Source organism: Malania oleifera, chromosome 1, assembly GCF_029873635.1.
Source record: "Malania oleifera isolate guangnan ecotype guangnan chromosome 1, ASM2987363v1, whole genome shotgun sequence".
In the NCBI taxonomy this organism is placed as follows: Eukaryota; Viridiplantae; Streptophyta; class Magnoliopsida; order Santalales; family Ximeniaceae; genus Malania; species Malania oleifera.
Window position 1 is genome coordinate 139081208 of NC_080417.1, and position 26315 is coordinate 139107522.

At 35.4% G+C, this 26315-nt stretch overlaps 2 protein-coding genes across 8 annotated transcripts in view; one reads left to right on the forward strand and one right to left on the reverse strand.

Annotated features, from left to right (window-relative positions):
* Positions 1–4344: 4344 nt before the first annotated feature.
* On the forward strand, positions 4345–14283 carry LOC131162346 (uncharacterized). Of its 3 annotated transcripts, none has more exons than XM_058118721.1 (6): positions 4345–4607; positions 5528–5592; positions 5705–5734; positions 5848–6910; positions 7231–7512; positions 14023–14283. In XM_058118721.1, exons 1-6 carry the CDS (start codon positions 4569–4571, stop codon positions 14083–14085), a joined length of 1542 nt encoding a protein of 513 aa, XP_057974704.1. In that variant the 5' UTR covers positions 4345–4568; the 3' UTR covers positions 14086–14283. The 3 variants fall into 3 exon arrangements, with proteins under 3 accessions (XP_057974704.1, XP_057974698.1, XP_057974712.1); XM_058118729.1 differs by having other exon boundaries at positions 4374–4607; positions 5532–5592; XM_058118715.1 differs by lacking the exon at positions 14023–14283 and having other exon boundaries at positions 7231–7756.
* A 2924-nt stretch (positions 14284–17207) lies between these two features.
* Positions 17208–26315, reverse strand: part of LOC131166669 (double-strand break repair protein MRE11) — a 37435-nt gene continuing 28327 nt past the window's right edge. For all 5 annotated transcript variants that reach the window (XM_058125255.1, XM_058125247.1, XM_058125259.1 and 2 more), the window contains 8 exons: positions 24193–24275; positions 23622–23735; positions 23343–23420; positions 22512–22583; positions 22134–22381; positions 21034–21154; positions 20056–20250; positions 17208–17452 (listed from right to left, as the gene is read on the reverse strand). In XM_058125255.1, coding sequence (XP_057981238.1) covers positions 17420–17452; positions 20056–20250; positions 21034–21154; positions 22134–22381; positions 22512–22583; positions 23343–23420; positions 23622–23735; positions 24193–24275 — 944 coding nt within the window. In that variant the 3' untranslated portion in view covers positions 17208–17419. The remainder of the gene's footprint in view (positions 17453–20055; positions 20251–21033; positions 21155–22133; positions 22382–22511; positions 22584–23342; positions 23421–23621; positions 23736–24192; positions 24276–26315) is intronic.

Below are 26315 nucleotides of genomic sequence, written 5' to 3' on the forward strand. Positions count from 1 at the left end.
TGAAAGGTGCTAAAATGAAATGCTTGATATGTGGATAAGAATGGCATAACAAAAAATTCCTTGATCCCATTGGAGGAGATAGTGGACTACCTATGAGCATAAGGGGATAGAGATACAAGTATCATATTTAAATAAGTTGGTTGTCAATCACAATGATAATTACATATCATAAACAAACTGAAGAATTGGAATTCTTTTTAGGCTAGGAGAAACCAATCCACTCAACCAACCTATCATCAATGTCCACTCAAACAAACCAACAAACGGCTTTCTACAATGAGGTGGATGTATGTTTGCCTTTGACTCAATTTTTTTTCTATGTTGTTATTTTCATTTTTCAATGCTTTTGACTAAATTGTAAACAACTGTGCTTGGTTTGATAGAGTGGTAGACAAACATATAGGTAAAGAACTTTTATGGGGTCATAAACAACATGAGTTGGGAAGTAGCAACAATGTAGCAATGCAACATAAAGGTCTAGAAAGTAGTAGTAGGATAAAACGGCAACAAGAAGGTGTAGGAAGCAACAATAAGGTAGCATGAAAGAAAAAGTTGTCTTTATTTTTTAATATATAATGGAATATGATATAATGGATTATGGAGAACTATTGAATATGCAACAACAACATTTGTTTTGTTTGTTTTAGCATATCCCCTTTTTGGACAATAATACTGTAACGCCCCAACCTAGGTCTGTCAGGGAGTATTGCATCTCTCCTCCTCCACTTGGACCAGACAACAAGGGACGGGCTTTATCAGACTAATGACTGGCCCCACAAACCAAAACGTGTCCTTTCCAGTGTGTTTTGTCCTCACTCACACACTTCCTGAGAAAACTTCTCAAGTGGTCACCCATCCCAAGATTGCTCCAAGCCAAGCACGCTTAACTATGGAGTTCTTATGGGAAAGTTCCCGAAAAAAAGGTGCACCTTGTTTATATGGGTAGAACATTTAATCCTTTTAAGTATTTCATCCATGGGGTATCACAAATACGATATAGTGTGGACCACAACAACGACGTGTGAGGGAGCAGCATGGACATCATTTAATGGATTATGGATAGTAATAGAAATTTTTAAAAAAAATTGATCACTTTTTTGGACAACAACATCAATTGTAATGGATAAATTTATGAATGTTTAATGTATGTGATGTAATGTAAGACACGTGTTTTTGTTTCTTAGTTCTTTGTTGACTTCTAATATTGTAACTTATTACATTATGTATTACTTTTTTTATTTTTTTATTTTCTTTTGGTGAAACTATCATTTCCCCCCAAAATTTCCTCAAGTCCATTGTAACTAGGCAACACTGTAATTTTGTACACATGTTCAATAAATGTGTTTCTTAGGGGCTTATAAGGTGTACATAGATGAGGAGTGAGAAATCTAGTTTGTTAGTCCCTCATCCTTTTCTTTTCTTTTTTGCATATCTCCTCTATTTTTCCTTAAATCCATTGTAACTTGGCTAAGCTATAATTTTGTCCACATTTTAACCGGCAGAATTGTGGACGTCTCCTAATTTTGTCCACATTTTTCAACAAATATGTTTCTTTGCGGCTTCTTAGGAGATGTCCACAATTCTCCCAGTTTCTTCCCTCTTCTCCTTCTTTAAGGTAGGATTTTGGGTTAAGGAAATTTGCATATGAGAGTCATGAGTGACCAAAGCATAGCAAGTTATATGAACTCAAACCTTAACCTAACACTTTAACTCGAAACCTTATTGTACATCCCACATTCTCCTTGCTTATTCTCCCATAAGATATGATATAATTGTTTCATGTGTCACAATTTCTTCACAGAGTTATGGTGTTAGAAAGAAAAAATATATATATAGTGGCACTAAGTTCACAATTACATTCATGTGTATATGAATTGAAATTTTGCTGAAGAACACATTACAATAAATCATATATACTTCAACATCAAATTGTGTTAAACAATGAATGAAATTGAATTGGGAACATGGCATTCATTGTCATCTCAATGTTACAACCGAAAACACTAGAAAAAGTTGAGCATATCATTGCCTCCATTGCCGTCTTCAAAAAATGACATAAAAAAAAAAAGTGATTTTCATCGTCATCTTAAACTTAATTTAGTCTTTTAAAACAAAGAACATAGGCATATCATTGCCTCCACAAATGCATTACATGTCAAACTCCCAAAACTTTGGTACATGCTTCATTAAATATCAAACCATTAACACGGTACTCATTGCCATCTCATTGTTACAACCGAAAACACTAGAAAAAGTTGGGCATATCATTGCCTCTATTGCCATCTTTGACAAATAACATTGAACAGAAAATATGACTTTTGACGCCATCTTAGACTTAGTTTAGTCTTTTTAAACAAAGAACATAGGCATATCATTGCCTCCCCAAATGCATTACATGCCATTACACCGTTGCCTATGCTATGGACACCAACCCTAAACTCCCAAATTTTGGTACATTAAATATCAAACCATTGGACATAATGTCCAACACACACAACACTGTAAACACACCTAGAATCTTCACTTTCAATTTCTTAATTGTCATCTAATTCTAAGTATTTTTACTTTTTGGAGCAAAAGAGTGACATCCTTATCTCTTCCTTTTAAAGCCACAGCACACTATCTAAAGTAGCCATATGATCTATATACCAACAAAACACATTTCAAGAACAAAATTTATGAAATAGTGAAACAAAACTTAAGAGTACAACAACTAAGGAAATGAATTGATGAATAAAACTAATAATACCCCATAATTTCTACGTTTGAGGAACATCCTCTCAACGTTAGCATTATTGCATTAGTTCATGATGTTCTAATAAAGTTTCACCACCACAGTAACATATTGGTATGGCAAGATATGAGGAGGCGTTCTTGGTGTTCAAACTAGGTATAATAGCGGGGTATTCCTTCTCGAGCAACGATTTTGCTCCAAGGTTTGAACAGTTACAGATCTAGGGTTCAAAAGTAGGGCTTCTCTACAATGAAGTTTAGGTATAGATAGAGACAACCCATAAGACTCAAAAGTTCCCTACCAACAAATAATGGATTATTGATTGGAATGCCAGTGTAACCTCCAATCAATTTTAATAGCTTACGTTTAAGTTTTGACTTGAATTGGATCAATTTCAAAACTTGAGTGATGAATTGCATCAAATTGAAATTAAGAGAAATTATAATTTAATCCTTATACTATTAAGCAAATTCTATTTTAGTTCCTATGCTTCTAATTAATACAACTAATTGAACTAAGGACTTGTACTTATTGATTTAATGTAATTATTTTTGCCATCCTGAATTAAAGTAAAAAATATTAGTGAATCTCTTTTTGCATATATAAAATGTTGAATTGACATTACACACTATATCACTATTATTTGTCATGAGCCTAACACTAAATCTCTAATACTAATATACTATAAAGGAAATTCTCACTTTGGTGTCATTTTTAAAAAAATGTCAAATTTATCCCTATAACTATTAATGATTATTCCAATGTACTTCCTTAACTACCCACAATTATACCAAACTATCCTTTTAATTATTTCAAATTTATCCTTGTAATTACCCATAATTATCCCCAAATTCTCATGTAACTATCTACAACCATCCCAAAATAACTTTATAATATCTAATTATTTGTTATTTTCTTTATAATTTTTTAAGTTTCAAGAAATGGAAAGTCGTGGAGCATGCACATAGTGTATGCCCATGGCTAGTCTCTAATTTCTAATTTTTAATCTCCATACTACGAAGAGGGTTCTTCCTTTGGCGTCTTCTTAAAAAAAATTATTAAATTTATCACCATAAATACTAATGATTATTCTAAAATACTCTTTTAACTGCCTATAGCGATCCTAAAATACCCCTATAATTGTGTCATATTTATCTGTATAATACTCATAATTATCCTAAAATACCCCTATCACAATGTGGAGCTATATTAAAATAACCTTATGCTATATAAATTATTGTTATGTTCTTTATAGTTTTTAAAAAAAAAAAAAAAAAAAAAATTGAGAGCTGTGGAGCACGTACATAGTGTAGGTGGCAAGTAAAATCTCAAAAAATTTTATTTGTGATGTGATTATGATTTAGTACATAGTTAATATTAAATAATTCAAAAATTATATAATTTTTTTAATAATAAATAATATCTATGCTCTAAATGGCCCAATTAATCCAAGAACATTGAGGCTTTTTAAATTTCTAATTCATAATTATTAAATTAATTTAGATGACATATTTAATAGAATAAAATTTATTAATAAATATTTTTAATTATACAAATTAAATATACAAAAACTAAAATATATTTAAGCTAATAATAAAAAAAATTAACTTATCATTTCGCTCAAATTAAATTGAATTTGAGTTTGCAAGTGTTGATAAACCAAAACCACACCATTGCGCAGGATCGCTGTCCTCTCACTAGGCCACTCTCGCGTTTTTACTCCAAGTGAACCCAACAACCATCAATGAATACTGTTGCGGGGATTGCTGGTTCCTTGAATCGATCTAAAGCTTTCGAATACTGTTAGTGGTTTAGAGTGGCCAAAGGGGACGAAATGGATCTCGAGGAAACCGAAGATCACTGGGCTTTTCTGGTACTTCACTCCCTTGCATTTGTGAAATTTATGGATTTGATTCTGGTTCTTTTGATCTTTGAATTTATTTCAGTTTTTAATGGATAATTGCTGGATTTGTGGGTTTCTTTATTCAGTGTGTTTCTTGTGGTTTTTTGTTTTAGAAATCGTGGGGTTCAATTTCTTTATGGTTCTACGCTTAATCTGAGTTTTGTCTAGTTCAGAACTGATATTATCGTTGTTATATTTTCATAGTTCAATGGTTATAATTGTTGTTGATGTGATTATGTATAATGGGCTTCATCAATTTGTTATCTTGATTATACTTTCTATTTGGTTTGGAGTACTTTATTTCATTGCATTTTTTTTTCTTTAAATGTTTTAATTTATATACCCCACAAAATTGTTTGAATTTAGTATCTTATGGTTGCTTGATAGCAGTTGACGGGGTTCTTGAAATTGTTTCGTCAGTGCGATTTTTGTCATGGTTTTGTCTATTTCATTGAGTATATGGTGATAAGTGATGACCGGGTTTTGTTTTTCCTGCGTCTTTCAGTTCTGAAATTATGGGGTCATTTGTTCTATTGGTTCTATAATCTCATAATTGTGTGTAGTGCCTTTTTGTTTCATCAATTTATGCCTTGATATTTTAAGCTCATTTGAGTTTTCTAATATTGTGTTGCATGTAGTTTATCCGATTTGTTATTTAAGATTGGGTTTCATACTCGCATCTCTCTCATGGTTGGCAATCAAATTTGGGTTTCATCTGAACAATTTCAAGTTTTATTGTCAGGGATTTTGTGATAAATCTGATTGATATTCATTTCAATTTAATCGATTTCTTTTGGCCAATAATAGGTTCCATCTTTTGTTATGTTTGTTTCCAAGATTATCATGTTACTTCCAATTACAATTTTTTTTCTCTGCTGGTTGACATTTAGGAAGAAATTGAAGCTCCAATGTGGATTGATCTTACATTAGAAGCGAAATCCATGAACAAAGAATTGTGAGTTTACATACCATCTACTGAGTTGTTATATAGAAGTCCATGTTCCATTTGATGATTTAATGAACAAACTTTTTTGTATACCAATATGCTATCATTTGTTACATTGCAGTGATGATGAGTGGTTCCACACTAGCCATCTGTAAGCATCTCCAGTCACTTTGCTTGCTTTTTGTTGTTCTTTCTGTACCAGTCTTGTATCTTTTTTAGTGGAACTTGATTACATACCTTCAAAAAATTAATGCAAATTTTCAGGTTCCATCAATATTCCTCCTGCCAGTTGAAATATGCTTTTTCTCATTCTTCTGTGGGGAATTCAGAGTCAGATTTTGACATATTGGGAGCAACATCACCAGGGCTTCCATCCTCTGTCTCTAGATCAAGAGGCAAAAATTACAGAAGCCAGAATTGGGGGGCAAAGAATTGTGATCCTCCCTTAGACAAGAAGCACCCAATCAAGAATTTAAGAAGTAATAAGTCATGGTTGGTTTCAGGCCGGTGTGAGGTAAGAAGGCTTAAATCAAGCAGTGGAAATTCAAAAGGAGTTTGTAGCTCAAAATCCAGTTTGGTTTGTGAAAGCAGAATCCAGAACTTGGGAGCAAAGAATTGTGATCCTCCTTTGAATAAGAAGCATCCAATCAAGACTTCTAGTAGTAAAAAGCCATGGGTGGATTCAGGAAAGAATGAGATTGGTAAATCAAGCAGTGGAAATTCAAAAGGAGCTTGTAGTTCCAAATCCAGTTTGGTTTGTGAAAGCAGTTTGTCTGGTGCTATCATATCAAATTGCACCAGGCATATATGCAGTTTTGGTGATTTGAAAGCTAATTCAAGTTCTGCAGCAGTAACAGCAAGTGAAAGCAATTCAGCCAGCACTGTTACATCTGAACACAGTCTGCAACACCATCAGAAGTTTTTGGAGGTATCTAGTCGATCATTTGATCATAAAAATGGGCTCCTGTCAGCTTTGAAGATAAGCCTTAGAAAAAGTTGTGTCACAAGACAAGCAGCAAGAGTGGAGATTGAGGATAACCGGCAATCAAAAGGCCGTAAGTCTTCTTCAGGCAAGTCCAGCGTGGGCTCCTGTTCAAGTCTTGGTTATGATGTTAAGAACATGGCATTCAAAAGAACTCTAAACAAAGAACGGATCTCGGGAAATAGTAATGCTATGAGAATATCTCAAGCAGCTAAGAACAAAGTAAAAGTTTCTGGTCTGTCCAAGGCTTCTACCAATCAAGTTGAGGACAGGATTTCAAATTCTAGGAGGGGCAGTAAAACTATCGTTACAAAGTTCACCCACAAGGAAGCTGCGAAATCAAAGGTTAGGTGCTGAAAAATTCAATTTAGATGCCCATGTGAAACAGTTCTTGAAATGTTTGGGCAGAACAGCCTGAATCATATCATGCTCCTTGATTATTTAAAATTTTACATATATTTTATTTCCAAACTTTTCTCCCTCCACCCTAGAAAAAGTTAAATAAATTAACAAACAATAAAAAAAACTCTTCAAAATTTCCTTTCTCTGGCTACTTATTTGCGATCTGAATTATACAAGGTACCTGTGGTAGATAATGGTTCCTAAGTTCTGAATGGAGTCATCACAGGCATGGTACATATCTCAACCTTGAGAAAATTTTGCAGGTTCTACATCAAGCTGTTTATAGGAGAGCTTTAGTGCTGCATGAATTCAACAAACAAGATCCACTGACTGCTGCTACGAAAGAGAAAGAGAAGGGGGCAGTTGGCAGATCCAATAGATTGTCATGTAGTGGAAAAGAGAATGCACTAGGGAAAATGGCTGTGATTCAGAAATCATGCAACAAAGATGCTTCTGCTGTTGGCAAGGTTTGGTGCCAAAGAGTGACAAAGCAAAGTGTAGTGCAAAAGAGTGGGAAAACTGGAACAGGATTGATTGGTTCAAAGGTAAGTATTTGTTGTCATTTAGCTGGATTCTTGCTTTTTATTTCATTTAAGTTTGTTTCTGAGGCATGTATAGGTCAACATATTTCTGTGAATATTCAGTATTAAAGTTTAAATAAAAAGGAAATAATCCTAGTCTTCCAAAGAAATAACTTCAATTGCAGTATTTGTATGTGAACCTTCATTTATGCCAAAATATTGAAAACCCACAAAAGACATGATATGAAGCCCCAACTGAATATTTCTTGGGATTTAGCTTGCTGTTTATATCATAATTTTATTTTATTTTTTTTGGTATCTAATCATCTATATTCTTAATTGTTCTTTTTAACAAGCTATTTTACATTTGAATATGGCTTATATTGTGAATATGATTTGCAACTAATGAGTAAATTTACCTCACTACCCTGAATGATAAAATTGTGAATACCAAAGAAAAGAAGCAAAATATTGGATTGTTAACAGGCTTGGATTAAATTGGCTGGAGTAATATTTGAATTTTTTTAATTTTAATTTCTATCCCATAATGACATCAAAAGCAGCATATACATTTACCATGTTTGATGGTTCCATTTTTGAGGGGCCTATGTGGGGTTATGAACAATAATCTGTACAGTAGGATTGAAAGTTCATCATATGCCTAGGTGGTGTCTTATAATGCGTAAAGCCTGGTCAATGTGGTCAAGATGCAACTTAAAATATTCTGAATTAGACTGATTCGACCAGGTCCATCCTAAATGGGCTGGGAAAATTTTTGATTTGTGGACTGGCCATGCAAAAGTTTTGAGCCCTTAATACACACATGCACACAACAGCTAGTGCAAAAGGCTTTCACACCATAGGGCATGATGTTTTGATAATTCTTATTTAAGCATATTTAATCAGATACAGTCAAGTAAGCCTGGGTGGATGATCTGTTTGTCCATCATATATTTAATCCAAATGCGCAGGCTCTTTTTTTTTTTTTTTCCATAAAAAAGGGCGGCACCTCCTTTCTTTATATTTTAACCCCACACTTATGGGGAAGGAATACCGTAATTCCAGCAAAACAAGCTACAAATAGAAACGTAACAAAAACGAAACAAAGAAAAAATGACACATTAGACTCTTAAATTAGGAAGACCAATTTTGTCAAGTCGTATCATGCCTCTAACTAAATGGGATAAAGAAGCAAACTCCAGATATCTCATAGTGGTGCCTTCCTCTCCCTGATGTGCCAAGAAGTCTGCAGCCTTATTTCCTTCTCTGAATTGGTGAACAATGGCGAAATTAATCATGGAAAGAGCCTCAAGAAGCTCTTCCCAAAAATTCCACAAATACCATACCATCCATCTCCTAGAACGAACCCAATCGACCACTACATTAGAGTCACATTCAATCTCCACATTCATATAACCCATCTCTTTGCACATCCGCACTCCCTCTATCAAGGCCTGGAGTTCAGCTTTATTATTAGTGTCATAGCCAAAGAAGGAAGAATAAGCACCCAGGAAAGCCTCGCTGCAACCTCAAATCACACCACCCCCTCCACATGTCCCTGGGTTTCCACGGCAACTACTATCTATGTTCAACTTTACGAACCCAACCTGAGGGTTCCCCCACCTAACAACACAAGGAGTCCGTGCCTTCAGAGTGATAATTGGAATACCAAGAGCACTTAGTACTTTGCTATCGTGAGTGGAAAGGGATCCACTTGATCTCATATTCACCGAAATCCTCCTAAGTCATACCTTGATTGCCAACCAAACTCCTTTAGCCGATTCCGTAGCTCCTTCCATTCGGACTCTACATCGACACACCCAAAGTCTCCACGTTATTAAACTCGGCAAGATACCAATGATTACACCCCTCTAAGTCGATCTCTTAGCATAAGTAAACCATTGTTGAACACAACAAATCCAAGAAACTGAAGTCGTACAAGGAACCCCCAAGGCTATAGCAGCAAAATCCCAAACCTTTACAGCAATCTCGCTCGAGCAAAGCACATGATTCAAGGTTTTTGTTTGCCCCAGCTCGCAACAGTTACCCCAAGAAGCAAGAGCAATTCTCAAGGATTGAACTTTCTCATCCAACGGCAAGCTGTCAAAACGAGCTTTCCAAGCACATATGCTGACCTTCTTTGGCAAGAGATTGTGCCACAACCAATTCATACCCCTTACGTGTGGCTCTTTGACTCTAATTAAATCCCATGCATTTGACAACGTGAAGCTTCCTTTATCATTGAGTTTCCAAATTAGAATATCCTCGCCTGGTTTCCCACAAGCAATATTCTGAATGACTTCTTCGGCTTTGTGCTATAGAAGCAAAATCCCAAACCTTCACAGCAATCTCGCTCAAGTAAAGCACATGATTCAAGGTTTCTGTTTGCCCCAGCTCGCAACAGTTACACCAAGAAGCAAGAGCAATTCTCAAGGATTGAACTTTCTCATCCAACAGCAAGCTGTCAAAACAAGCTTTCCAAGCACATATGCTGACCTTCTTTGGCAAGAGATTGTGCCACAACCAATTCATATCCCTTACATGTGGCCCTTTGACTCTAATTAAATCCCATGCACTTGACGACGTGAAGCTTCCTTTATCATTGAGTCTCCAAATTAGAATATCCTCACCTAGTTTCCCACAAACAATATTTTGAATGACTTCATCGGCTTTGTCATTACCAACCAACTCCACTAAGTGCTACCTATCCTAGGCACCATCCACCCACACATCTTTAATATTAAGCAGTGGGTTTTGAATATTGTTAACTTGCAAACAAAGCGGGTCACTAGCCAACCAATTATCAAACCAAAATGAACCCTTGCCGTTCTTTACCTTTAGCTGCACGTTCTCCCTCACCTGAGGTAAAACCCCCATGACTGATTTCCAAAATCGAGAAATCAAGTCTTTTGAAACCACCATGGAGATATGTCCTTGTTTCACATATTTAGCATGGAAGAATTTTTTCCAAAGATTGTCTAAAGTCATAAGCCTCCATGTGAATTTCATATGTAGAGATTTTTGAACTTCACCAAAATCATGAACACCTAATCCACCCTCACTAGTGGGCTTGCACAGTTTAGACCACGAGCACCACTTCATTTTTGGCTTTCCATTTATCTCACCCCAAAAGAAAGTTGAGAGGATAGAATTCATCTTCTTGTGGACTGCCTTCGGAATGTCTAATACCCCCAACAAATGAGTCACCATACAAGTGAGGACATGCTTTAAAAGAATTAGACGACCACCTTGCGAGAGCAGCTTTAGCTTCCACCCCACCACCTTACTTTTTATTTTTTGAACCAATGGCTCCAAGGATCTAATCGTGAAACGCTCAGAAACAAGCGGGACGCCTAAGTAAGTGACCGGGAAAACACCCTCCACAAATCTCGTTAATCTTATCGGACTCCGCCTCCGCTACATTGGAATTTTCTTTGAAAAGAAGATAGCTGATTCTTCTTTGCTAATCATTTGGCAAGACCACTGCTCATAGATACCCAAAACTTTAATAAAACGTCGCATGGATCGTTTCTCCCCATTAAGAAAAATCAAAATGTCATCTGCATAGAGTAAATGTGTAATCAAAGAAGCCCCCAAAGGGTGAGAAAAACAGCCAATACGCCCCTCAAAGTTTTTCTGCAGCAATCGAGATAAAACCTCCTCCATGACAATAAATAGGTAAGGCGATAACAGGTCTCCCTGCCTTAAACCTTTGGTAGGTTTGAAGAATCCTTTGTAAGAGCCATTCATCATAATGGAAAACTAAGGAGCCCGAATACATTCAACCACCAACTTACAAAAATTTGAAGAGAAACCAAATCCCTCTAACACCCGAAGCAAAAAATCCCAGTCAACCCAGTCATATGCCTTTGCCATATCAATTTTCACCATAATATTACCACCTACATTTTTTTTTGTTCAAGGAGTGCACCATCTCTTGAGCAAGAGTAATATTTTCAAATATACTTTGGTCTGTGATAAACGCCCCTTGTGCTGGAGATATTATTCGGGTAAGTAAACCAATCATGCATTGTACAATAATCGTAGAAAAAATCTTGTAAGCAACAGAACAAAGTCTAATGGGGCGGAACTTATCAAAACTTTTTGGATCCTGCTCCTTCGGAATAAGCACTATATACGAAGAAGAATAAAACCTTGGTAGATTAGTGCCATTAAAGAAATCCTTGGTGGCCTCTAATAAGTCTTCTTTAACCTCATCCCAACATGAAATATAAAAAGCTGAGCCGAAACCATCAGGACCTGGGCTACTATTTTTAGGAATGGAAAAAAGTGCAGTTTTTACCTCTTCCTCTGAAGGATCTTGACAAAGAAGCTTATTTTCCTCTTCAGTAATAACCTTCTCTAGAATGGTTAATAAGTCTGCCACTTCATGAGTTCTTGTTTCTGTTAAAAAATCCTGAAAGTAAGAAGTTGCTGCTAGATGTATGCTCTCTGGTGAGTTTAACACACTCCCATCTGCAAGATTCATGTTAGAAATCATAGAATTCTTCCTTCTTTGCATTTCCAGTGCATGAAAAAATTTTGAATTTTGGCCCCCTTCTTTAAGCCAAGATTTTTTTGCTTGTTGTGCTAATCTAGTCTCCTCTCTTTGTTCCCATATTTTCAGTTCTAGCTTGGTGATAAGAAATTCCGTTTCAATGCTCGGGTCAGAATCACATGGCATTTGATTTTCTAGGTCCTCCAAACGTTCCGCAAGCTCCTTAATATTCTAATTTGCACACCCAAAAACTTGCATATTCCATGCTCTAAAAGCTATCTTTGTTTTTTTTTAGTTTAGCCACAAGCTTCAAAAGACCCTGTGCATATACCGGCTCAACCCACGCCTTTGTCAGTGTCAATAAAAGAATTATGTGAACACATATTTTGAAAACAAAAAGGTGACGGGCATACCTCATCTCCAATTTGTCAAAATTGATAACCATAGTACTATGATCCGACGGCTTCCTCATTAGATACTCCAAATGAGCATTAGGGAAAGTATTAGAGAAACTTGTATTCATAACCGCTCTATCAAGCCTTGCCCGGCTACGAGAGCAACCTTCATGTCCATTACACCATGAGAACCTCCTCCCTCTAAAAGACATTTCCATTAGTCCACAGTTATCCAAGCAAGAATTGAACTCATCCATGGCTCCAATTGGTAGTAGATTACCTCTAATCCTCTCCCCATACTCTCTAATCACCTTAAAATCTCCCCCACCACAATCCAAGGGTGATCCTCAGGTTGTAAATCCTCCAAAGCTTGCCACAACTCCCTGTGTTCATTCTGAGTACACTTCGCATAAATGAAAGAAATAAAAAATTTCTTGTTATCTAAAAATAACCAGCCAGAAATCATTTGATTATTCATACAAACTGTCTCAAAATTTAAGTCTTCTCTCCAAACCCGTAGCTTACCTCCCACATCGCCATTACTGCAGCAGTTAAGAAGCAGTAGCTGGTTAGCTAGCTGGGACATCCGGGTATCCTCCAAAAACGGCTCAGCAATAGCTACAATAGCAACTCGGTGACGTCTAACTAAATCTTTCAATCTCCTCCTCGATCTTCCCAAACGTCTTACATTCCACACTAGCATTGTGTCGATCATAAAATTTATTTTGAAGGGCAGGTAAGAACCCACCGAGAATGACGCACACCTTGTCCTAGCTGGTCCTTCAATGTTACCAAAGAAACTTGTAAATCCGAATCAGAATCATAATGTTAATCCAAATGCGCAGGCTTGAACTGCGTCTCGGGGCTCTTTTGCACTCTCCAATGAAAAAATAAAAATAAAAGAAATAGAGAAAGCAACAACAATAGCAAAAACAATGCCCTTCCTAAAGGAAACAGGACCTCTGAGAATCAGCACTGCTTTAATAGGTAGGTAGTCACAAATCATCTTGCATGGTAAAGCACAATTCTTGTTGTAGGTGAGCATTCCGACAGTTCCCTTGACTTGGATGAGGAAAGGAGCAGCATATTCCAGCAAATGCACATTGAGACTGATTTAAATGTTTGATACATAGGAGTAGATTGGAATTGATCATTCTGTTTTTAAATCTTCTCCATCCAATTCTTTATTTCATTCCTGCATAATTCTATATATGAATGTGAGAGTGAGTCCCTTGGGTTATGTTCTCAGATGCTTTTTGTGTACTTTTTAGAGTTTTCACGGGAACATACTTTTCTCAATAATCTATGGTTATCATATCAATTTTTATATTCTGTTAGTTCATGCAGTTACAGCTCAGTGATTACGTTACTAAGTGCCTTGTGTTATGGTCTCAGATGCTTTAAGTGTGCTTTTTAGAACCTCAACAGGAACATGCTTTTCTAGTAATCTTCCCTAATTAGGTTATCACATCAATGTCTGCATTCTGCTAATCCATGGAGCTACAGCTTAGAGATTATGTTTCTGCGTATTAAAATGCAGATGTATATTATTATAAATTGAATGTTATTAATCCTCCTAAATTTTTATTACTCGTTACAATATTGTTTTAACTGAATTTTTTGTCTTGGTTTTATGAATAGGGAAAAATTAATGGTGAATGGAAAGAACCAATGAATGCATGTAAGAAGACCTATCTTCGATAGATTAGCAGTGCAGCACCATGTGTACATATGATGTAATCCACCTTTTTCTAATTCATGCCTAAGAGGAAACATGCTGTGAAACAATGAGAGAGTATATTCCCATTTTTGGATTCTGGCTGTAAACATTTGGCCATTCTTATGGCTGCCACGGCCTGGGAATGCATCAGATGAATAGAAATTCGCTATATCCTTTTGGAATTGGTATGCCTACTCTCTACAAGTTTATTTAAGTAATTATCAGCTTCGCAGCCTCCATGGTGGATAAATGGATTGTCTCCCCTCAAGCCAAATATAGAGATTGTCAAAGCTAAGCTTATTTTGAGCAGCCCTATTTAAGCTTTATGCTGCAGGCCAGAATAGTTTTTTGCGAGCTCAAGCTTCTTTGATTCCCTTTTTTCGGTTTATTATTTTAAGATTTTATTTGGGCAAAATACATTCATCTCTCTTTGGGAAAAAGAAAATGACTTTCCTCTTCAAAACTCCATTGACCTACCTTGATGTCTTAAAAATGTCGGACTTGTCTTGAGGTTTGATAAAAGGATGCAAATTTTTTTTCAAAAGACTCATCTTTTAAAAAAATATAAGAAAATATTTGTGTCTTTTTATTAAACCTCAGGTGAGGTCATTGTCTTTTGTCCAATCTATTTTTATTTATCTCATCTTGCTGCTGTTTTTGAAGCATAGAAGCATTAAGGCCATGCTAAGTTCTTAGATTTGAGAATTTAAATTTTGGGGTAAAATTTAGCACCAGTGCCTGAGTTCATTAAATAAAACATTTCACTTCTTGAGCTTTGAAAATTAGAAAGAAAACCTTGAAATTTAATTTTCTTAACAAAATAAAACTTTCATTAGTCAATCGTTAAGTTTGTAGACAAAAAAAATCTTATACTTAATAAAATGACATCTTTTGCTCTCTTATTCAATTATGATTAAAAAAAAATGACATCAAACTTAAATCAACTAAATTGAGAGAATCAGTCTGCTAAGTATCATGTCTTGAAAATTGTCTCAGTTAGTGGATAGGAGACTTCAGGTAATTGACACCGGCATGACAATATATTCTATTATTATTTAAAGAAAATATTATAAAACTACTTAACTATATTATTAATGTTATATTATTTTTATACAAATTATTTGACTAAACACATCATCAAACAAGTAAAATATAGTTCAATAATTTAAGTAATTTATCAAATATAGTATTAAAAAAATAAAATTTAAAAATTTATACTTCTTAAATTAAAATTATAAAGTTGAGTGTTAATCCTTTGTATGTAAAATGTGAATGCAATTGGTTGACCTTTAATCAAGTAGGTTTCCTGTTCACCAACTGGCTGATCAAATCCAAGTTTTTGTACTGCAGTCTAAATTTTACTGATTTAATAAGGTGCATTGTACATTCCAAAATATAGTAAGACACTTTGAACTCTTACAAATGGTGAATCAAATGTTGGTTAAAAATGAGTAATATATGCTATGATCTTATTGTAAATCGGTTGAAACTAGTTCATATTAGACCGAGAGCTAGCCGACTTTTTTTTATTTGGGTGAATGTCGTATTTGTAGCAAAACAACTTAGATAAAATTTAAAAAATCCATGAACCAGCGCCAACCTAGACAAATTGACTCAAACAAACAAGGGTCAATCAACAAATATAAATTTGAGTTTTTTTTTAAAATCCATTTCATTTATATTTTAGATATATAAGGACTAACATTCAATTTTATAATTTACTTTGAAATTTTAATTTACAATTTATTAATACTATGTTTGATAAGTTACTAAAATTTTAAAGTATGAAACAACGTCTTATTTATTTTTAAGATATTTTCAGTTGTTTAATTTGAATGAAAATTATATACAACAAACATTTTGGAATGCTATGATCAAATAAGTATTTTTTCTAATTCATTAGAATATTAATATACTTATGTTGTCCTACTTATATCAAGTAGTTGATCCAAACAAATCCAACCAATAGAACTTATCATCTTGAGAACCAAGATGTCTAATTCGCTTATATCAAGTAGTTGATTTTGAAAAAATTGTACTTAATCAATTTCCCCAACCTAATTTATTAAAGGGCCAAAAACACTGACCTCAATTGATGTTCGGCAAAAAGAACAACAAAATTCTCTAAGATTTCAACAATCTCGCCTCTCCTAATATTTGATTTTTGAGACACTTTTTGTAAAATTTAAGGGAGATTTGCGAAAATTTTAAAATCTCAAGGATGCTTCTTAGGATTTTAAAAAAGCTTAGAAAAGGTCCTTATCTTCTTGTCAAATCTCAAGATGGATCAATATCTTTTGCTTTTATTAAATTGATGTCATTTTCCTAATTTATCTAAACATTTTATTAAAAATAGAATTTATTTTTCAAATGAACTTAATAGTTGGCTTTCTTTTTATCCATAAGATTATATTTAAGGGGTTTTTTTTTGTACTTTTAAAATTTTAAGGGATGAAGTGTCTTACATAAAAAAACATATGGGTTATTAGTGAATTTCATCCTTTTTTTTTTCTTTTTTTTTTGTAAATTTGAATTCATATATGCATTATGTTTGGTGCAAATTTACATAATTTCAGCTTCAGAACTTCCAACCAGTGACTCACAAGAAAAATGCACAAGTGGAAGTCATGATTAAAATTTACGAAAACAAAAAAAAAAAACCTAGATCCTCCGAATAGGATCAAAACAGGTCCATACACAGTTCTTGCTAATCATCAGTTGGGCCAGTCATCCTCTGTTTCTTTTGCAGATTGTCAGTAATAATGTACCTTATAAATCTATGATTGTGTCCAATCATCCTGGGAGCAATTCCAAATCTCCCTCTGCATGCATGTATCCTATGACAGAATGAGAGGAATGGAATCCAATTTCTCACTCGATTTTATCATACATCTTGAAATTTTCATTTAAAATCCTTTCCTTTTCCATTCCATTTTGCAAATCAAACATGTCTTTAATTGTAATTCTCACCTTCATTAGGTACCACACACGTCTCCAAAGACTTCAAAAAAGCAATGTAACTTGCATCTGCGCATGGTTCCACGAATCCTAGGGTCCAAAAATAGCATGTAAAACATAGACGCTGAATCTCCAGAGTCCAAATCAATAGAAATGAACAATCTCAGAGCACAGAATATACATTTCATCTATCACTTCATTATATATCTTCGAGAATGGATGAAAACGTTAACAAAATGCATCACTTAAACATTCTTCCATCCTGAACATGGAACGTTATGCACAAGGAACCCATACAAAGAAGTGGGCCAATCAGCATAATATTTGAAAAGACAAACGGAACACCATAATTCTTTGTAGCTACCTCCTCAGAGCACCATAATTCTTTGTTACCTGCAAACAGGGAAAATTAGTCAGGTTTCTGAACCGTGAAAGAAATGCTTCCATGCAAACAGAACCTGCCTATTCTGTGAACATTTGGGCATTACCAAAATTCCTGTCATGTATGTTGCACGTATGACATAACCACACGCGCCTAGAAAGTCAAGACCACAGGGCGTGAAAACAAGCCTCTGTTTGGAAATACCACTGGGCTAAGAACAACCAACAATTTGATTTGGGTTATGTTCAATATTTAGAGGTCATTGAACTGGAGCTATGGCTCCAGTGGTTCAACTTCCAGCTCCTGAAGAGGAGAGTGGGTTTGATTCCTCCAAAGGGGAAGAAGGGGGTTTGGTGGGGGTGGGTAAGCGTGGTTGTGTTTAGGATTAGATGGCTGCCCTTATGAGCCACTTGTAGATAGCTATCACTGCATTATATATATCTGAACTGAAAAGCTTTCCAAGTCCACGTAAAATTGTTTATCTTACATGTTATAGGAACTTTTGTATAACCAAAAACCAGTAACATCCGTTGTTGCCCCAGTTACGTCATGGGTTTTAATTAGCAAAGAATTATATAATTGAAGAAAGATAGAAAGTGCAAAGACAAGAAATCCTCCCAAAAAAAAAAAGGCTTGAAAAACAGAACAAAAAATTACAAAAGACCAACAAACTCAAATGGCTAGTGAATGGGAAGAAAAAAACTTTTTTTAAATAGCTTTAAATGTTCAAAAAGCTCAACTTTTTCTTCCCCCCCTCCCCCGCCCCCGCCTCCGCCTGCCCCAGCGCCCCGGGGCCTTTATTTTCTGGCTATCATGCCTTCTCAATGAACCATGGTAGAAAGGTCTGCAGAAACATTCTGTTTTTTGAAGTATTTACTACAGCAGCGCATCAATCACTATTAGATCTCCAACAACGTCTGACATTTAATTACGAAATAATATACAGCTAAAAATTAAACATAACAAACAAACAAGAAAACATAAAATGAAAAAACATGTGATATTTTAATGATGAAAGAATATACAACTCAAAAGTTTTTTTTTTTTTTTAAAAGTGCATTTTCAAATAATCATTTCAAAAAAAATGCATAGTAAATAATTCCACATGATATGAGAACGATTTTTGTGCAGATAAACTCCACAAGAATTTTATGGACTTCTAAAACTATGCTTTCAAAAAATAAAACAGAAGTTAGAAAAAGGGCCTATTCTTGTACTGTGGTTGCAGTTGGCAGGTGATTTTGCTGTTGCTGTTACTGTTGTCATTGGAAGTTGATGTTGCTTTTCACAGTTGTTGGAGGTTGGGTTGAAAAAGCCTAAATTTGGAGCTTTTGCTGATGGTTGATTCTTGAAATTCTATTAGCTTTTAGCAACAGCCTACCGAAAAATTTAGATAATTACCAAACACTTGGAAAAAATTACAATTTAGCGTTTTCCAATTGCTCAGGATTATCAAACACTTAAACTACTAAAATACTGCTTGCAACCTCCAATAGCATTACAAACCAGTGTTATTAAAGGCTCAATCGAGGCTCGCCTCAAGGCAAGGCATGCTTAAAACGCCTTGAGGCTCAATCTAAAATACCAAATTCCAAAAAGGCTAACACATTACAGGCTGAGGCTTACAAATTTTTACAAAAAACACACTTTTTGTGCCTATTCAGTTAAGGCTTACGCATTTTGGGTGTGTGATTCTCAAGTTATAATTGGCTAGAAAATTTTAGCTACATGTTTGTATAAAAGGAATGTCATAATATAAGTTTATTTCTAAAACTCTTGAACCTCAACCTTTTCAAAATAACTAAGAGTTGTCTCTTACATCATGAAAATAGTTTGAACTTTGTAATGGTATAGCTATCTCTTGTCATGATTTATGTCATGTATTCAAGTTAGCAATTTTTGAATGCCCAATAAGTATTTTGCGAAGTAAATCAAATTTTTCTTTTCTATATTACATTTGTGATTTTCTTAATTTTTACTTTACTTTAAATATATATAATTAATTTAACAAATTTTTATCTCAAAAAACAAATTCTCAAAAGGGCTTACACCTCGCTTTTTGAGGGTTAAAATGCCTCACCTTACACTTTTGCCTTTTAAAACATCGATACAAAGAGCTGAACAAAACTCACACAAGTTATACAATTAATCTTTATGATTGTTTAAAAAGTAGAGGGGAAAAAACAAACAATTAGCCTTCATGGATAATGCATGTGTAAATGTAATTACCCACATAATGATCTCAATAGATTTGTAGATTTAAGATTTCTTCAAATACTAGAACATTTTCTTCTCAAGGTAATTTATAATTAAACCGTTTATTTGCAAATGGACACACCTAACAGCACTGGGCATAGAAATAAAGAATAATTACATTACTGTAGCAGAACTTGTGAATATGTGATGAAAGCAATATATTTTTCAAGCTTACGTCAGGAAGCAAAAAGAAAATGCAGTCATTGAGCTTAAAGATGAGTTTGTGATGTTAGTGGCATTCATCCTTGAAACAGAGCAGTTTTTAACTTTTTCGGACAAGATTGTAGAATTACATGGAGTTAAAAAACTGATGGAATGTAAAAGGAAGAGGATAGATTAAAAAAAGAACATCACTAACCCGAGGTTGAGACTTATTTAATCTTTTTCGCATGTCATCCTCATCATCATCCTCGTCATCTTTGCTCATGAGCAATCTTTGAATAGAAGAGTTCTCTGATTTCCTTCCACGCTTAGAGGATGACACAGACCCTCTACCCCTTCCTCGTGGAGCAGCTCTTTTCCGTCCTACACCTTGGGGATTTTCATCATTTTCCTTAAAAAGGAAAAAAAATCTATTTAACAAGTATATTGAGATGTTTGCAGTTTCAATCTCGTATGCAAGTACATTGAGATGTTTGTCAGTTTCAATCTGTATGCAAGTTGTTACTGTGAAATGGGTATTTGTGCTCCTAGCTTAGCTGGAAGTGTCCTTGTTATACTGCCCAACACTTGGTATAAAATACAAATAAGTAACTTTTTAAAAATATTCTAGACTTCAGAAACCTTTAATTCTCCTATACTAAACCAAAGTGCTAAAAAATGCATCAATGGTTGACAAAATGAAGTCATGCATACTGAAATGGTGAAGTCAAAATGGCATTGAGAGGACATTTTTAGGGCAAAAGACACTGCTCTCACTTGAGGTTTGGGAAAAAGACACTTGCATCCTTTGAGGTTTCAAAAATTCAAGGGACCTCCCCTAAGGTTTCAAAACTCCCACAGACCTCTTCTGACATCTGATTTTTGGGACAATTACACTCCTTAAAACTCTTATCTTTTTGCAAAACACAAAAAGGAGGGGGGGGGGGGGGGGGAGGGGGGTTAGTGTCTTTTTGGCAAACCTTGGTAGAGGTCTGTGAAATTCTTGAAATCTCAGGGGAGGTCATTGGGTTTAAACTTCAGGGAAGGTCACTGTCTTTTTGCTAAACTTCAAGAGAGGTCCGTGTCTTTTGCCCAACTTCTTATATTTGAGATCCATTCAATAGTTGACCACCCTTACACCTGCATGGTGGTAACTTACATCTAGAAATTAAGTGAGCCAAATAATAATCCATACCGAACTGTCATTGACCTCATTAGTTTCATATTTTCCTGCTTCATCACTAGAAGCAGAATCCACGCTATCCTCACCATCAGCCATACTTTGGACCGCAGCTCTTGCAGCAACTGATGCAGATCTGCATCAAAAAAGAAAAAAAAAACCTTATAGAAATAACCTTGCTCCAAGCATGAATATATTGGATTATGATCATTGCAATATTTATCAGAAGGTGCAGCCAGCGTCCAATTCATACCACATGTTACATGTTACACAGATAACAGATTGGAAAATCAATGAAAAAGTTCACACCTTATGGATCAGACAGGCTTTACAAATTTAATTCCTGAAAATTTATCATTCACATATCTGGTCATATCAGATGTTGGACACATCAGATAATGATTTAGAAAATGTCACAGAATGCGCACACATGCATCTGTAACATTGCCAAAACACCAGGTAAATGTCCCCAATGGTTACCAGAATGTTGTTATGAGTACTTGCACTCCATCAATTATTGATCAACAAGCTTGAACTCTGGATGTGGGAACGTCACTAAAATGCACTTATCTTGTGTTTGTGCTCTGTCCAATATATTCACAGCTTTCGTAATAAAATCAGGAACATCATTTTCAATGTTCAATATCATATGTTGAAAATAATATTTTAGTCAATATTGCAAATTTATCAAAGACTACAATTATATTTCTCAGCGTTTTATCTCCTTCATTTAGCAAATGACTGAAGGGGAGCCTAGGTGCAACGGTAAAGTTGTCGCTGTGTCACATGTTCAAGGCGTGGAAACAGCCTCTTGCAAAAATGTAAGGTAATGCTGCATACTATTAGACTCATTATGGCGCCCGCTTTCCCCAAACCGTGCATATGTAGGAGCTTTGTGCACTGAGCTGCACTTTTTTTTTTTTTATTTAGCAAATGGCACCCTGAGCTTTGTTCACCAGGCTACTGCATTTTTTTTTGTTTAGCCAATGACAATTTGAGCTTCATGCACCGGGCAGCCCTCTTTTTCTTTTTTTTCTTTTTTATTTATTTAGCAAATGACACTCAGCACAGAGGAACAGTATTCAGCAATACTAGCAATTAGGTAGATGAGAAACCTGGAAGAATGGCGAAAACCTAGAGTTGCCTCGAGAGTTGTCTGTTTCAAGCTGCGGGCACCCCTGCCACGACCCCTACCCCTTCCTCGCGTGGAAGTTTTACCAACTTCTGAAGCACCACGAGAAGACTTTGAAGTTGCTGACACCCCTTTTCTGCCTCTAGTGGCCTTGGATATCTGGGTTGTGTCTTCATCGTCACTAAATGAAACTGCATTCCCAATTCCTGTAGTGCTTTTGCTTCTCATATCCTAAATTTATTTAAGAACAGAGCCTCATAATATAATATTAAATATATATTGGAAACAAAAATGGTGGTTAATGAAAAAAAAAAAAAAAACTGGCAATTTTGGTGGAGCAAGCTGAACACAGATGAATTACCTCCATGGACTGCACATTGGACATGACCTGCGAATTTTCTTTAGAGTGGACTGCCCTTTCCTTGACACGTTCCTGGAAAAAATATATTCAACTATCATTCTTATACTTATACTTTGTATCCAGGGAATGACTCCTGCCCAACTCCCAAAGCTACACGTAGTCAGAAGGGGATTGGTCCCAAGTTTTTCATTTGCCACTGTCTGAACATGGTATTAGTGAATCACAAAATCATTAATTGGCTAAAAAAAATTGATAGGCGAAATATGCGTCTGGTATAGGGGTTTTTTTGTGTACACACATATATATATTCAATGCATCTATGCAGTGACTTGTGTGCACCAATATAGTCAATAAATATAGGCAGTGAGTCCTCTCAAATCCCCAATGTAATGCTGACGTGAGATCTAGTTAGAAGGGGACCATTTACAAGTTTTTTAATAGTTCTGTATCTAAACATTTTACTGGTACAAACAGAATTTCATTTTACTGGCTAAGTTGATGGGCTAGATATGTGTGCACCTGGTTGACACTATATACAGAGACATGTATACACACAGAGAAAGACAGTTCTGTAGCATAACTATTTGAAATTTTTTATGAAGTATCCAATTTCATGGGGTTTCAAAACCCTAACTTTTCTGAAGCATTAATTGAGCTACTCCCAAGGTCCTAAAAGTACCACAGAAGGCGGCTTCAAAATAACTGTTCTGTTAGGCCTTGAAAGGTAGCAAGACCTTAAAGAGGCATTGTGAATTTGTAACACTAAATTTCCAAAAAAAAAATTGAAGGAAGAATAAAAATAGACAATAAATAAGACTTTAATCTACTTGCCTGCAGGGTCTCCCCAACTTTAAGAATTAAATCTTCCTCTTCAAATTTCTGAGTATCTGAACCCCGAGAAATTTTGTTCTGTGGAAGTACATAAGAAACTAACCTTTTAAAACAAAGAACATATTAAATACACTGGTGCTGCATCCACAACAACTCAGCACCAACAATATTCTTACATTCCAGTTATCCACATAAACTCCATAACTATATCATTTATCTCAACCTAAGGTAATCAACAACATGCTCAGGCAACTTGAGGATAAAATATGTAATACTTACGCATGTTTCTTCAAGATTGTATTGCACACAAGAATAAAAAGCCATTTTGTCATCCTTGCTAACAAAGTTGTGCAATGCAACATCCAAGTCACCAACTGGAAGGATTTCCATTTTCTGCAAGATTATACAATTAATTATCATATCAGTGATTTTATAAGGCTTTTTTCCTCTCCTGGAAATTTTATAAGTCTTTTTCGTTCTCTTTCTTTCTTGGTAATATCCAGCTTCCTCTGTACAATTTCAACTTGACCCAGTATTTGGGGTGGGTGTTTTTGTTTGGAAGTCAGGTCAGGGAGCGTAGCGAGGGGAGGAGGGAGTCAACCAAAAGTTCTTGGCAGAAGTAGAAAGTCAGTGCAGTAGGGCCTAAAGTACTGGAGATCATGCCTTTAGAGACTTGAACCTACTCTACAAGATGCCACATGCATATTTTGCCCAAAGGTGTCATCCAAAGGCCCAAAAAATTCCAAGAACCATTCTCCCCCACAATCCACATGATCTGGTGCAAGTTCACTAGAATGAAGTACATAATGAAGTTTAAGTAAAAGAGGATGAGCCTTATTAATGACTGTACCAGATTATTCTCAGCAACTAAAGCTTCTATGTTTTGTTGATTTAATTCTTCTGGGCAAAGTCGTTCAGAATCATCAAATTTAGCTACAGTCAAACAATGAAAATCAGGTTATTTTCTCTCAATTAAAGCAAATAATAAATAAATAAATAAAAGAAAGCCAAACAAACAATGTAGAGAAGATTCTATTCAAAAGAAATCTATTGAAACGTAGAATCTAAGATATAAAGATTAACACCACAGGAGTAGGAGATCTCTAACATCATTGTTTTTTCATACAGGATGCCACATGAGTAGGAGATCTCTAACATAATTTTTTTTTTATAAGAAAATATTATATTTTTATTTCCCAGTAGTTTCAAAAATAAAATGATGTGCAAAACCGGGTATTGGCTGAGCCATGACATCCTAATTTGTCAGAGTATATGACATACCATTAGCTACCAGTCATCGTCATGCAAACCTGACCTCCATGTAGAACTCAGCTCTCACCCTGTCATCCATTTAAGTTGCTCTTCTACAAACTAGCATCAGAAGTTGTCAGAGTACATGAGATACCATTAGCTAGCAATCATCTTCATGGAAACCTGGCCTCAATGTAGAACTCAGCTCTCATCCTTTCATCCATTTAAGTTGCTCTTCTTCCAGTTGGATTTGTATGTACTTAAGAGTGGAGAGGATGCCTCATTGACTTTTGTTTTAGATGGTGTACTGAAATCCAACTTCTTCATAGGCTTCTACTTGAAGAAAATATTACGATTTTTAATTTTGTATGTGGATAGGAAAAAAAGAATAATTGAAGAGAAAAGAATGTACAAAAGGAGCATAAAAAATGCTCCTAAGATGTAAGAAGGAACAAATAAATAAATAAAAACAGCACTACCCACCAATCACACTGTAAATCTAATAATAGGCCCACAAAGAGGGCATATACTAGATCCTATAACACAGCATAGACAAAGACATCTTCTTTCGCATGAATATATGAGCATTCCACTCCACCAACTCCCTCAGAAAACAGGAAAAAACCCACACCTCCACAATGCCGAACCATCTCTGCTCATTCCCAAAACCAGTAAATGAGATAGCCAATAAATCCTTCAGTGACTCGGGGCAGACCCAACTCACTCCGAATAGACCAAATGGATTGTTCCACACCCTCCATGGAAGGAACAATGAAGGAACAGGAGCATATTCTGAACTATCAAAACATAAAGACAGATATCTGGAGACAAAGCCTTAAAAGGCCTCCAATTTCTGCAGCAGATTGTTGCTGTTAACTATATTAAGAACAACTAACCAAACAATCACCTTAATCTTTGAGGGGACTTTGGCCTTCCAAACCATACAGTGATGCAGGAAGGACCTGTTTTGAATCAAAAGCTCAATAAATAAATAAATAAATGCTTGGAAGAGTATCCCCCCCGAAGAGTCAAGAACCCACGATCAATAGTCCCTCCTAGAGGAAGGATGACTACCCCCCAAAAAACATAATAAGGGGTTGAGCTCCAACAGCTCCCTATCATTAAGAGACCTACGGAAAGGAAAATCCTAAGAGAATTCATCCCCATTTGAAATAAATAAAGGAAGAATAGTCCATTATACAACAAGGACATCCAATAAAAACGAGGAAAGGAAGTGCAAAGAACCACCCACCCAAATGTCTTCCCAAAATCAAATGCAGATAGCCATTTCCTACAATTTAGTATAAGGAATAAAGAGAGGATATATCTGCAAAATACACTTCTGAGGACTCAAAGGAAAATCTTAGCCCCAAATTCACGTCCCACTCATTATCCCACATGCCAACTTTCCATTTAATAACCAAAGCCATTTGCTCAAATGTTCTTAGACACCAACTTACCAAGAGCCAAATCGACTTTCTTTATAGACCTACAAACAATCTCTCAATCTCCCAACTAGCCAAATGATCATTTTTCTCCCCCACCCTAGACCATAGACCAACAAACAATCTTCGAATCTCCCAACTAACCAGATGATCATTTTTCTCCCCTGCCCTAGACAAAAGAAAATCTCACATGACAATATTTCCAACTACGCTAATTGGAATTCTAAATATAGACAAGAAATGAGGGTATACTAGAAAAGACATGCCTAAATGAGAG

What these genes read in the sequence shown, in the direction of transcription:
- LOC131162346 (XM_058118715.1), top strand. Translation starts at nt 4,569, where the DNA reads ATGGATCTCGAGGAAACCGAAGATCACTGGGCTTTTCTG. An exon ending in AAGATCACTGGGCTTTTCTG is followed by an intron (nt 4,608 to 5,527) that starts GTACTTCACTCC and finishes GTTGACATTTAG; the next exon opens with GAAGAAATTGAAGCTCCAAT. An exon ending in AAATCCATGAACAAAGAATT is followed by an intron (nt 5,593 to 5,704) that starts GTGAGTTTACAT and finishes GTTACATTGCAG; the next exon opens with TGATGATGAGTGGTTCCACA.